The 13,025-nt window shown below is 41.7% G+C and overlaps 2 protein-coding genes and 1 long non-coding RNA gene across 3 annotated transcripts in view; 1 reads left to right on the top strand and 2 right to left on the bottom strand.

The window, feature by feature from the left end:
- Positions 1 to 1,033: 1,033 nt before the first annotated feature.
- On the bottom strand, positions 1,034 to 2,200 carry LOC108787749 (protein PRR14L-like). The gene has a single exon (XM_018557372.1). The coding sequence runs from the start codon at positions 2,192 to 2,194 to the stop codon at positions 1,034 to 1,036; it is 1,161 nt and encodes a 386-aa protein (XP_018412874.1). The 5' UTR covers positions 2,195 to 2,200.
- Positions 2,201 to 7,447: 5,247 nt separating this feature from the next.
- Positions 7,448 to 11,135, bottom strand: LOC108787780. Its single transcript, XR_001941290.1, has 3 exons — positions 11,051 to 11,135; positions 8,508 to 8,909; positions 7,448 to 7,479 (listed from the first exon to the last, which is right to left on the bottom strand). It is a non-coding gene; the product is annotated as an uncharacterized LOC108787780 (long non-coding RNA).
- Positions 11,136 to 11,170: 35 nt separating this feature from the next.
- DEPDC5 (DEP domain containing 5) overlaps positions 11,171 to 13,025 on the top strand; it is a 53,037-nt gene continuing 51,182 nt past the window's right edge. The window contains exons 1-2 of the mRNA XM_018557412.1: positions 11,171 to 11,279; positions 11,434 to 11,525. Coding sequence (XP_018412914.1) covers positions 11,468 to 11,525 — 58 coding nt within the window. The 5' untranslated portion in view covers positions 11,171 to 11,279; positions 11,434 to 11,467. The remainder of the gene's footprint in view (positions 11,280 to 11,433; positions 11,526 to 13,025) is intronic.

Genomic DNA, 13,025 nt, shown 5'->3' with positions numbered 1-13,025 from the left:
ATGTTAAATGTACATATAATCTTATGGGTGGATTGTTAATGAAATTAATAGACTGGCAACACTGTTTCTTTCAGCAAAAATAAATAAAAATGGATAGGAGAAAGGCTCTTCAGTATCTGAGCATCCTAGTACACAAAGCAAAAAACGTTCTCACAAGCAGTTTTAACACTTACCCCCTCAGTCAAAGTGCGGCAACATCTGGCTCAGGAGGAGCTTGACCTCCTACCGCATGCCGACTCATGCTCAGGCCTACTTCCTAAAGTATTAAAACATCATAGAGGCAGGGAAGGGGTGTTCAATGTATAAACAATAGCTCAGATGGAAACTACAGGTCCCAATCTACAATTCTAGACAGGCACACTTCACTGGGGAGTGATTGACCACTCTGCTGATGTGAGCATCCACAAAGCAGAATCTTCTGCATGATGGCTCACCATTTGTTTGAAGTGTGTGTGACATGTGTGTGATCAGTTTATAAGTTAAATGTGTATTGGTGTTGAGTTATGTTTGAGTGCGTTATGCTGTGTGACCTGGTTAGGGAAAGACTATCAGCACCATCCCTCGTTATCTCCTATTGTTCTCTGAGGGAGCTCAGAACAATGACATTCTGGCCAGGCTCCTGCTATGGCTGTCTGGAGTTCGTTAGCAGGTGGACACCTGTGGTGTTATGAAGACAGAATGTCCAGGGAGGGGACGGGGGATGTGATGGGATTATATTCTGATCTGATCACTTGCTGTATATAAGTTTGTGCAGTTGTTCAATAAAGCAGAGTTTGTTTACCCTACACTCAAGCCTTGGCTAGTGACTGGGGAAACTGGGAGCTAAGGATCTTCAGGTTCCAATATCTCCTCAGCAAGGAAGAAGACAGCGGCGGACATACTCATCCTGAGTACGGGGGTCCGTCACAGTGTGCACCCTAATTTGCAGTTTACATACGCTTCATCACAATTATTAGTAATCATTTGTCACAAAACCATGAATAAATGAGATACTGCATCTGTTAAAAAAAAAAAAAAAAAGTGAAAAAGATTGTTACCTGAAGCTAAGGTTCTGGCTTGGCTGCCATGAACTGCACGGATTGTGTGGTGTGGCAAAATCAGAGAAAAAAGCAGATAATCCATGGCGACTCCACATAGACATCACACGGCCAAGTGAAAAAGCCAGAGAGGAGGTGATTTCTCTTTTCCAGGAAACCTGTGCTGGTAATCCCTTGAGTCCATGTGCAAACTGAGTCACGGAAAGTTTTTGGACGGTAGGGATTCTGCTCCCCAGATTTCTTTTCCTGGTCCACAATCTGTAACAGCCAGGCGATGAAAGTGCAAGTACTGTATGAAGTCCAAGCCTTGAGCATCCAGACTTTCTTTCAGATTTACCTCTGCAGCTGGAGTCAGATTTAGAAGTGCCTAAACACTTAAAGTGTGGGTTCCAATGAGTGAAGAGCTGAATGCCGTCACTGGTAGCAGGGAAGTGTGGAGAGAGGAAAAAAGATAAAGTCCACTCCGAAAGTTGTGCGGATTCAGTTATAGATTGTGCGCTTTTAAACATATAATCAGGGGGATTGAATTTAACAAAGTCTGATAAAAGGCCTGGATCTATTTTCATTTGAAAGGATACAGGGAATGTGGTGTTTTCTAAGGTAGGCAAAGAAAACTTGCTAGCAAGAATATCAGGGCAAGCTTGATTAACAGGTGCTGGACAAAGATCCATACACTGAGAAAGAAGATGATCACGGCTTGATGAAAAGCCAACATTTCCTGCCCACTGGGAGCTTATTTTCATATTTACACAGGAGAAAACATTCAGCAGTTTTCTGGCCTGAAGCTGAACACCTTTAAAGGGAACAAGTTTTGTAGTGTTGGATGAAGGCATTGACCTGGGCAGACTCTTGCATGGTGCAGTTAGTCTACTGGCAATTGCCGATAGTCGGTGCAGCAATGCTTGCTCTGCGGTGCACTTGTTTAAATTAACTATATTCTTTTTGATCATCTCTGCATTAAGTGTATTAGAAGTCATTTTTGGAACTGCATGTTTTGATGGCAGAGATCTGTGGTTAGGGATATGAAAGGTATGTGCATGGAAAGCTTTAGAAAATTCACGAGTCTGCATGTTGGAATTTGGGACATTATATTCTTGAATGAAATTGTTCTTACACTTTCTGCTTGGCTGTCTTCTCAGAGATATGTCACCGGTCATATAGTTATTCCTTGGGAGTTCTGGGACTTTCTGAACTTTGCATGAAGTTTTTAGAGAATGAAGACTGAGCGTTTCATGGGAGCCTGCATCAATGCAGCCTTGCAAGTCTGAACAGGAAGGCTGACCAAAATTTGGACGACTAATCTTTGGTCTTTTTGCCCCTTGTATTGTGCAAGTAAGGCTTTGGGGTTCAAGTTTCAGACTACAATATTCTATACTTTTTTCTGCTTTAATAACCTCCATTTCCATTTTATACGTAGACTGTCTAAGGCTGTCTTTTAGTAATTGCTGATCATGTTGTAATGTCAGTGGCTTCCTATTAATATAAGTAGGTAGAGTTTTTCCAGGCTTGATACAAATCCTTTTCCGTTTAAGTGTTCCAACCGCCACTTCAGGGGGAGTCTGTTTCCCAGATTGACCTTGAAGTAATTTCAATGGAGGTCTTTTCTCACCAACAAGGATGGATTGCATTTTTATTGTTGGATCTTTCTGCGATACAGATGGCTGAGCAGGCTTCATTGTATACAAGTATTCAGAAGACCCTTTGTAATTTATCCTATTCTCATATCTAGTCACCATAGGTTTTAGAGGAACAACCTGCTCAACTCTCTGAGTGTGCTCTATTTCAGAGTTGGTCAAAAAAGAGGCCAATAGATCTGGTGGTAAGACCGTACTTTCCACAATATGGCAGCTAGACAAAGGAGCATGTGCCAGAGTTTTCGTTTTTTGCAAACAGAGATCATTCATCTGTGTATAATAGAATTTCAGCGTCTCTGTACTACTGCCTACTGGAGAACAAACAGGGAGATTATTTATATTTACGGCTTCTGAACCAGAGGAAACCCAATTGGTCTGGCTGATGGTGGGATCCACACCATATATCCCTTTATCTGATTTTTCAACCCTGAGGCTCCAGGCAGAACTTCCAAGAAACAGGCTTCTGGGGACCGTAAATGTATTGTCTGGGCATTTCAGAAGATGTGCTTTTAAAGGGTCAAGCTGACCAGGACATTGCACTAAGGCATGTTTCGTATCTTTCCACCCTGGAAATCTGTCTGGAACACTACAGCCCTTGGCATACAGGAAACTACTTTCTTTACAATAAGTTAAATCGCTCCTTAATCGAAATTTCTGGGATTGTTCCTTTTTGAGGACCATATTTATAGTACTAATTGACAATACATTAGGCACCTTGGGCTGTGCTAAAAAACTACAGATATCCACATAAGGTACAAGGGAATTCTGTAAGATGATTTTCTGGGATCTTTCCTTTTTGAGGACCATATTGTTAGTACTATTCAAAGACAATACATTTGGCACCTTGGGTTGTGCTAAAAAGCTCCAAATATCCACATAAGGTACAAGGGCATTGTGTGAGGTGATTTCTAAAGGAGACGTCAGATCAACTGCTGACTGGCATTCTGGAGTTGGTGCTTGACAATGAACTTCTTTTAAATGATCTGAGCTCAAGGTGGTTTTGTCAATTGCAAAATGCTCAGATGACTGGCTGTGACTGGAAAGCAGAGTGTTGTTAGATTTAGCGATTTCATTAGGATTCTCGGAGTCTGAAACCTCAATCACTACGTTACTGTCAGCCTGCTGCCAGGTACTCTTGTCATTTTTTGTTCTCATCACAGAATCGGGGCTTGCTACAATCTTGGAGCATGCAATTGTGTTACATCCAAGATTAGGTATTATGCTGCAAAGTTCTGGCATTTGTGTAGTGCAGCAGACGGCAGGCAATTGGGCTCCATTTAAAATATGCAGAAAATTATTATCCTGTGAGATGGTGCAATGCATCTCCTGTGTCACGCCATCATGAGATGAAGGGCCTCTCTTTGTAATACAAACCTTTTCAGCCTGAAAAGTTTCCACCACCTGAAATAATTGTTTTTTTATTTCCTGCTGCTGTCCTGTTGTATCAGAATCCCTAAAATGAACAGCAGATGCTTCATTGTCATCTGCTAACAAATTACTTTTAGCGTCTTTGCAAGTAGATTCCGCAAATGTACTTTTTGGTGGAACCAAATGAATAGACCCAGCTTGCCAAGGTTCATCTAATTTGTACACAAGCTTATTGGCACAGTTGAGATCTTCATGACAATCTGCAGCTACATTTTGTAGATGGATAGGATTTTCTTCTGTGCTGGGTAAAAAAGTACATTCCTGCGTATCAAATGATTTGGCACTCGACCTGTCAATGGAAGTGTTAAGATTTGGTTGCATGGCCGCAACCTCTGTCAAATGAATACATTTCCCAGATCCGGAGAGCAAATTATCTTCAGAGGTATTCTTTGAATGAGCATCTTCCAAATGAGTGTCAACTTTTTCCACAGAGTGTGTAGTTAAAAGATGTGTACAAAGACAGTCCTTTTTATGCTGGCCTTCTGTACAAGTCAAATCTAGTGACTGCTGGATACAAATGTCCTTTGACTGTGCCATTTTCTGCAAAGCATGCTCCAAACAATTTTGTTTAGGTCTTGTTCCATTTTCAGTCATACTACATTCTGAGCTTGTAGAAAGTAGAGCTGCACTGCTAATTTCCCCAATATCAGAGCACTTTGATTCTTCTGAAACTGAAGCTTCTTCACACAACATAGGGTCTACATAGATATCACATACATCTGGGTTTCTTTTAGTCGTATTGTGAGATGTACAAGAATAAGGTGGCACTTTTTGATCTTCAAGGCACGGACAGGAACCTCCATCTCTTAGATCATTGGATAGGCATGTGTGTTCTGAGGACATAACCACAGTACATTCTTCATGTCCACCAATTGGTTGCTCAAATGAGTTCTGCAATTCTGTTACCATTAAACTGCAAACTTCTGTGAGCTTTCCTGAAGAATTTGACTGATTTACACCTGAAGACGTATTTCTCTCTGGTTCCAGATTATCCAGTTTTGCATTCTGCTCAGAAGGTAATCCAGCCTCACAGCTTTTGTCCTCCACACATGCAGCTTCATGAGGCTCACTTAGAGTATGGTTACCTGCAAGAGACAAACATAAAATTACAAGCTAACTCTGCTAGGGCTGCAACAACTAAAATCGACATAAATCGATTATTGAAAAAGTTGTCAACTTTTTCAATCATCGATTAATCGGCTTCTGGTTAGTTGGCCCTGTTCACGGCTCCACACATGTTGCATGCGGTACCTCCTCCCCACCTCACTCTCGCCGCTTCCAGACCCGCCCGCATCCACACGCCGCACCTCTCCCCACCTCACGCTCACCGCCCTTCCACATCCACGATCAGCACAGGGACACGGGGAGAAGAAGTAATGAGCAGGTGTGGGGGGATGACAATCGCCGATAGACAGGCCCCATCTCAGAAGCAAGTTGCTGGAAGACTGCTCAGGTAAGCCTGCACTCCCCCCCACATGGTGCTCTATAATGTATTACTGGGATTTGTATTCCTCTATAGCTGATTGTACATTGTGCTGTATATTATACAGAGGACTACAAATCCCACCAATGGTACATTATACACTTTATGTATAATATACTATTGATGAGATTTGTTGTATCCCTCTATAGCTGGTGGTATTCTGCATTGCGCTGTATAGGGGACTACAAATCCCAGCAATAATATATTATACAGAGCAATGCGGAATACCACCAGCTATAGAGGAGTACAACAAATCCCACCAATAGTACATTATACAGTGGTGCAATACCGAATACCACTAGCTATAGTGGACTACAAAACCCAGCAATAGTACATTATACAGCGCAATGCACAATACAGCCAGCTATAATGTATTGCTGGCATTTGTTGTATTCCTATATAGCTGGTGGTATTCTGCATGTCGCTGTATAATATATTGCTGGGATTTGTTGTACACCTCTGTAGCTGGTGGTATTCTGTATTGTGCTGTATAATGTACTATTGCTGGGATTTGTAGTCCTCTATAGCCGGTGCCATTCTGCATTCATTGCTGTATAATTTTACACTTTTCATTTCACTATATTGCACACCACACTTTTTTTTTTTTCTTATTTACTTCCACCGCTCCAAGCTTGCTCCTGTGATGGACTACAATCTCAATACAAAATAGTAGTCCATCACTGGAGCCTTTTTAAAATGTATTTTTTATCCGATTAATCGAACTCAATAATCGGCTAACTAATCAATTTAGAAAATAATCGTTAGCTGCAGCTCTAAACTCTGCACATTTACCCCCTTCCCCCAAGATGAGCAACTACAGCTCCTATACACAGTTACAAGCAACACCTGCTCCTTGTACCGGCAATGGCAAAATGCCATATTTACCTTTTTACAAATGCCTGCGACTATGCCAGAATGTAATAAACATTTCATATTTTAAGTGACAACTCTTGCCTTAGAACTGGGTCAGATGACACCTTTTGCTTGCAAAAATTTTCCCCCACTAAAACACTTCTACATGAAAGTTCTCACTGAATTACTGATTGATGCATCATGGAAGTCAAATTTTAGTGTTTTGAATAGAACTATGGGGAAAAACACTGACCCCATAGTTCTCCTTTAAAAAGGACAGAGCAGCGATTCAGACCCAGCATAAACCTCAGCAGAGGTAACCTCTGTTTACACAGTAGATAAGACAAAAGAACACTTTTGGTTGGCGTTCTGCTTTGTCATTTTGTCTTGACTCAACATGCTTCTGTGCTGTTGAACACACTACAAACAAAAGGTTCCCAAGCTTGTTGCTTAGGGCAACATTGGATTCTGCTCTTGCATCTTTTTTTTAAAGATAATTTTTATTGATTTTTGCAAGTGTCCGAGACACAACAATGATAACAACAACACCATCACAAACCTGCTCTTGCATCTTTAAGATCCCAATCACTTACTACCAACAAATTGAATCTAACTTTATCACTGGACTCCACAATTATTTCCTACATGTATACCTTCCTTACCTCTACACAACTAAAATTTTGTAGCCAATATATGGCATTGCATATACTGACATGAATATTACAACATTTATCTGTTGCACACGAACAAACTGGTACCACTCCAAATGAATGCTGAACTCTTCTACCTCGTTTCTTCTCAGGTGCTTTTCAGTCTCTTCTCTGGCTGACACTTACACAGGGCACACATTTTAAACTTTTAGCTCTAACCTGAAAGGCTCTCAAGTCTATTTGTTAATTTGATAAAAGGTTAAATTATACAAGTCCTTTGATTGTAGCGTTGTAAAAAACACACACAAAGCAATACCTTTTTGCTCAGGATAAACATCAGGATGGATACAGATTTCAAGGAAGTCCACTCTCTCCTCAATAGCAGAAGATTCAGCCTAAAATGAACAAAGTCACTGTAACAACATTGCCAAATATTTCATGTGGCAATCTTTCAACATTTCTTTGACATTATCTGTTTTTATTACACTATGTAATATCTAACACATGCCTAGATGCTAGGTGTCATCCTTGACTCGGACCTCACCTTTCTTCCCCACATCCAATCACTATCCAAATCCTGCCACCTTCACCTTCGTAACAGCTCCAAAATACGCCCGTTCCTCACAAATGAAACCGCAAAATTACTCATCCACTCACTTGTTATCTCCCGTCTTGACTATTGCAACTCCCTCCTCATTGGCCTAACTCTACACAGGCTATCACCCCTTCAGTCTATCATGAATGCAGCTGGCTAGACTCATCCACCTGACCAACCGCTCAGTGTCTGCAACCCCCCTCTGCCAATCCCTGCACTGGCTTCCAATAGCACAAAGGATAAAATTCAAAATATTAACAATCACTTATAAAGCCATCCACAACTCTGCCCCCAGATATATCTCAAACCTTGCCTCAAAATATCACCCTAACCGTCCCCCTCTGCTCCTCCCAAGATCTCCTGCTTTCCAGCTCCCTTGTCATCTCCTCCCATACTCGCCTCCAGGACTTCTCTATGGTCTCTGTCATCCTTTGGAACTCTTTACCCCCAACCTGTCCGTCTATCTGCCACCTTGACTGCTTTTAGGCGATCCCTAAAGACTCACCTCTTCAGGGAAGCCTATCCCACCTCAAACTAACCAGTGAACCATCACATTCTCAAACAATTCATCCCCACACAGCTACCTCCTCATGTATCACAAGCCCCTCCCTTTTAGATTGTAAGCCCTCACGGGCAGAGCCCTCTGTACTATCTTGTCTTAAATTGTATTGTAATGTCTTCCTTATATTGTAAAGCACTGCGCAAACTGTTAGACAAATATTCAAAAACTTCACACGAACCCTTGGTGACAGCAGAAACAATGTACAAATAAAATTCAGAAACTACTTGAAGAAATGGTATATGTGCTACAAAACCAACTCTATTTACCGATTCCTGGAGATCCATCTTCTGAGGACTTGAAATATCCATTGGGGCAACCCTGTCTACAGTACCCAACATTACAGCCGAGTTTAAACTATAGTGTCCTCTAGAGTCCTGGCTCCCCGTGGAAGATGTTAGCTCTGGCACCTGAATAAATTCAGGAATGTTGACAGTATCGGTTTGTGGCAGGAGGTGCTTCTGATATTCAGTCGGCAAATCTCCCTGTTCCTTGATATCCCAGTTTGATATTGGCTCCTCTATGAAGTGCACATGTAGTATAGGCCACTTGTGGTTCACAGTATTGCTTAAGGAGGACTCCAGTGGATGTAGCTGGCTCTGCTCCTGAACGTCAAGTCCCAGCATTATGACATGTGAATGGGAAGAGTGTGCTGACCTGCCTGCAGGTACCTGAAAAAAGGAAAAAAAAAACAAAAAAACAACAAACTGGTTAAGTAATGTATACAAAATCATCAATATATTTCTAGATCTAGTTTCTTAAATATCCTAATTCTGATTTTAAAACAAATGAAAAAAAAATGTATTTGTAAAAGTTGGTTCATTTTAATTACAGCAATCTTAAACAGCCTTTCAAAAACGTATGTTTTCAGGAACTAATAACAGGTCTTATATACCAGGTAGCAATGCAATGGTGGAAAAGATGCACTCTACTCATTCCACTTGTGATTCCACAAAGAGATCTGAAAAACATTGCCTATTAGTGGTCCACAAGGACTGGTTAATAAACACTGATGTTCAACAGTTTTGAAAAAAATTAAAAGACCAAATCCTACAAAAGAAGATGGTTTGTACTTATCTGCCCTGTCACCCATTCCTGGAATTTTGGCATTCTTGCAGAGCAAAAACCCCATCAGAAGCTTCAACATCCTGTGTTGTGGTTCCATCCACCAGCTGCTATAAGGAACAGTAGTGACCTAGAGGCTGGTGGGTTGAACCAGGAACTTAACAAGCCTATAATTGTGTTGGATATTAAACTACCGTCAGTGGATTTGCTCTGCAAGAAAGCAAAGATTCCAGGAACGGACACTGGGAAAAGTATTTACTTTTTTAAAGCAACAAAGTCACTTTACAGCAAGGTTATTCAACTTGAAGTCAGTTAGTCATCCTTCACAATGCTGTCAGTTCTTGGTGGACACTAGTGGGATGCATCACCTGCTCTCTTGTTTTAGGTTTTCCAGTGGCAATATTTCATGACAGTATTTGTTCTCTGGCCCCTCACACAAGGCCATAATAAAAGGTATAATTCACTCCGAGCTGAATTACCCAAGTGAAGTGTGATACCATCATTTGACCTTTAAACAGCACAATTGAGGATTTATTTGTTAAATATTTAGCTAAGAGTATATATAAAAATGGTGCTGGTACAGTGGATGTACCTATATATCCTCTATACAGCCAAAATAAAATAAAATAAGTGGTGGCGGTGCTGTGGCTGTCTCTATACATCCTCTATGCCCAGCTAAGAGTAAATATAAGTAGCACAGAAGTGGTGATGATGCAGTGGCTGTGTGTACACACCCTCAATGTGCAGCTAGGACTGTATATAAATAGAAGTGGCAATGGTACCTATATATCCATTATGTCCAGATAAGGTAATATAAATAAAGTGGTGGTGTTGTGGCTGCCTCTATGCATGCACTATGTCCAGCTAAGAATCTATAAAAGTAGAACAGAAGTGGTTATGTTGCCTATATAACCTCTATGATCAGCTAGGACTTTATACACAAGTATAATAGAAGTGGTGAAGATGGCTGTAAATCCCCTATGATGAGCTGGGACTATATAGAAGTAGAATAGAAGTGGTGATGGTGCCTGTATATCCCCTATGATCAGCTAGGACTATATACAAGTAGAATAGAAGTGGTGATGGTGCCTGTATATCCCCTATGATGAGCTGGGACTATATAGAAGTAGAATAGAAGTGGTGATGGTGCCTGTAAATCCCCTATGATCAGCCAGGACTATATAGAAGTATAATAGAAGTGGTGATGGTGCCTGTAAATCCCCCATGATCAGCCAGGACTATATAGAAGTAGAATAGAAGTGGTGATGGTGCCTGTATATCCCCTATGATCAGCTAAGACTATATAGAAGTAGAATAGAAGTGGTGATGGTGCCTGTATATCCCCAATGATCAGCTAAGACTATATATAAGTAGAACAGAAGTGGTGATGGTGCCTGTATATCCCCTATGATGAGCTGGGACTATATAGAAGTAGAATAGAAGCGGTGATGATGCCTGTATATCCCCTATGATCAGCTAAGACTATATAGAAGTAGAACAGAAGTGGTGATGGTGCCTGCATATCCCCTATGATCAGCTAAGGCTATATATAAGTAGAACAGAAGTGGTGATGGTGCCTGTATATGCCCTATGATTAGATAAGACTATATATAAGTAGAACAGAAGTGGTGATGGTGCCTGGGCTGTGTATATAGACGGCTAAGTTTTAACAAACTAAAGTTGCTGTGTGCCATGAGTCCGGAGCTGTCAGTGCCCCTCCTCCCCCCGGTGTGTGAGGTCTCCATACCCGGATCTCCCTCCTCCCATCCTGCGCCTCGCTCTCCTCAGCCTCTCACTAGCTCCGGAGCTCCATGACTCCGTCACTATCTCCTCCCGACCGGGCGCTCACCTCACTTCCTGCCACCCTCACTGACGTCATCTCCTGCGACTCGTCACGTGAACTCTTCAAAGTGGTACCCGGGGCTTCCGCTGATATAGCCCAGTGCCCGGCCCCGAGATCAACGTGAGGCTGGCAGGTGAATGGCGGACACTCTATTTGTAGAAGTTGTGCGTCCCCTGTGACCTACCCCATCCGTGCTTCTTCCTTTCTGACCCCAGCATGTCCCCTGTGTACCCCCCACTCCTTCTGCACCACCTCAGTCCAGTGACAGCTGTCATTTCTCCCCACAGGCCGGAGTTACTCAGGAGCAGGGTGCAAGCCGCCATGAGAACCAACAAAGTCTACAAGCTGGTCATCCACAAGAAGGGCTTTGGGGGCAGTGGTGAGAACAGACCCCTTCTACGTACCAGGGGGTGTCACTAATAATGACTGCATTTGTAGGCTCTTCATAATAGGGTCATTATAGTCAAGAAATATTGAAGCCTAAAGTGACCCTGTCCACTGCAAAAAACAACCCCTTATAAAATCCATATTTAAAGTATTATACCCACTATTGCTACCTACTCCCCCAATCCTTACATTCTAGCACTGCAACCTCCATCAGCATTCAACAGACATGTGTGACAGGTTCCTGTGTCCCCCCCGCTGCACTGCGGCTCCATCCTCCGACCCCTGGATTGGTATAGGGATCAGAGGATGGCTTCACAGTGTGCGATAGGAACACAGAGAGAGAGAGAGAGAGAGAGAGAGATCAGTATAATATTTCTTATTGCAGGAACTTTCTTTTGCAATTGTTCTTGCAGCTGATAGTGTTGGTTTAAACCCATGCACAAAAATGTATTTTATATTACAGCTTACCAGTCCTTTTTGTTTTTCGCTTTCTTTCTTTCTTGGACTTTGGACTATTGCCCTTCTCCTATTGTCCATTACTTGGATGGGCATGGTTCTGTAGTCCTCAGAGAACAATGTAATTGATAATAGTTGGCACAAACAAAGAGCAGAAAGTTATCAGTTAAGATGCTTTCTTGCTGGATCAACAGGTATGTTTTTAGAACTTATCAAACATATATGACAAAACACTTTCAATGGTATATTTAACATATTTTTCAATGGATATATGTACACTTTGTGGTCTATTCATTAAAAAAAAAATGACATAGCTATTGGTCAGATGAAGCTACATGTACATTCTGTGAAAATTAACCAGCTGTTGTGTGAACAAAGCAAAACTAAAGGTTCATAAAGCCTGTCTCCGGTAAAAAAACAAAACAAAAACTCCACTTGCAGTTGGGCTGTACCTGCAATGCAAGGATTCCAGATTTCGAGTGTTTGGCCAGTTGATTGGCCGGGCCCTAATGACGTAGTTTCTGCATATGCGCACGGGAGTTACTTCATCTCGGCTTGCTGAGCCTTTGCACTAAGCTGCACGTGCGTGACAAGCAGCAAAAAACTAATCACTGTCTCCTTTCATAGAAAGTCTGCCAATCCGCAATTTGTTTTCTAAAATGAACCTGCTTTTAAATGCTCGTTTCTGTCTAGTGTACTTGTTTAACTGCTTGCCTTCTGCCCATTGTAATTAAATGGCCGGATGGCTTGCACTTGAGGGCGGGTGGAAGTTTTTAAATGGGAAACTTTTGAACATTTTCTACAGCTGATGATGGCTGTTACATACACTGAGGGAAGCTGAACTCCCCTCAGATCGCTAAAAGCGGAAGCAGGTCTAATAGACCCATGATGTCTTCATAAAGATGACCTGTCACGGTATCTGTGGTATCACATGGGGACTTGTTAGCAATAAAGTTAAGCGTAAAAAAATAAGTCACATCTAAAAAAAAAAAAAAAATCTATGAAACACAAGAACATTTTTTTTTAAAGTCCCCTG

This window comes from Nanorana parkeri, unplaced genomic scaffold (assembly GCF_000935625.1).
Source record: "Nanorana parkeri isolate BGI_ZX_2015 unplaced genomic scaffold, ASM93562v1 scaffold282, whole genome shotgun sequence".
In the NCBI taxonomy this organism is placed as follows: domain Eukaryota; kingdom Metazoa; phylum Chordata; class Amphibia; order Anura; family Dicroglossidae; genus Nanorana; species Nanorana parkeri.
Note: the sequence above shows the minus strand (reverse complement) of the source record. Positions and strands in the feature narration are given on the sequence as shown.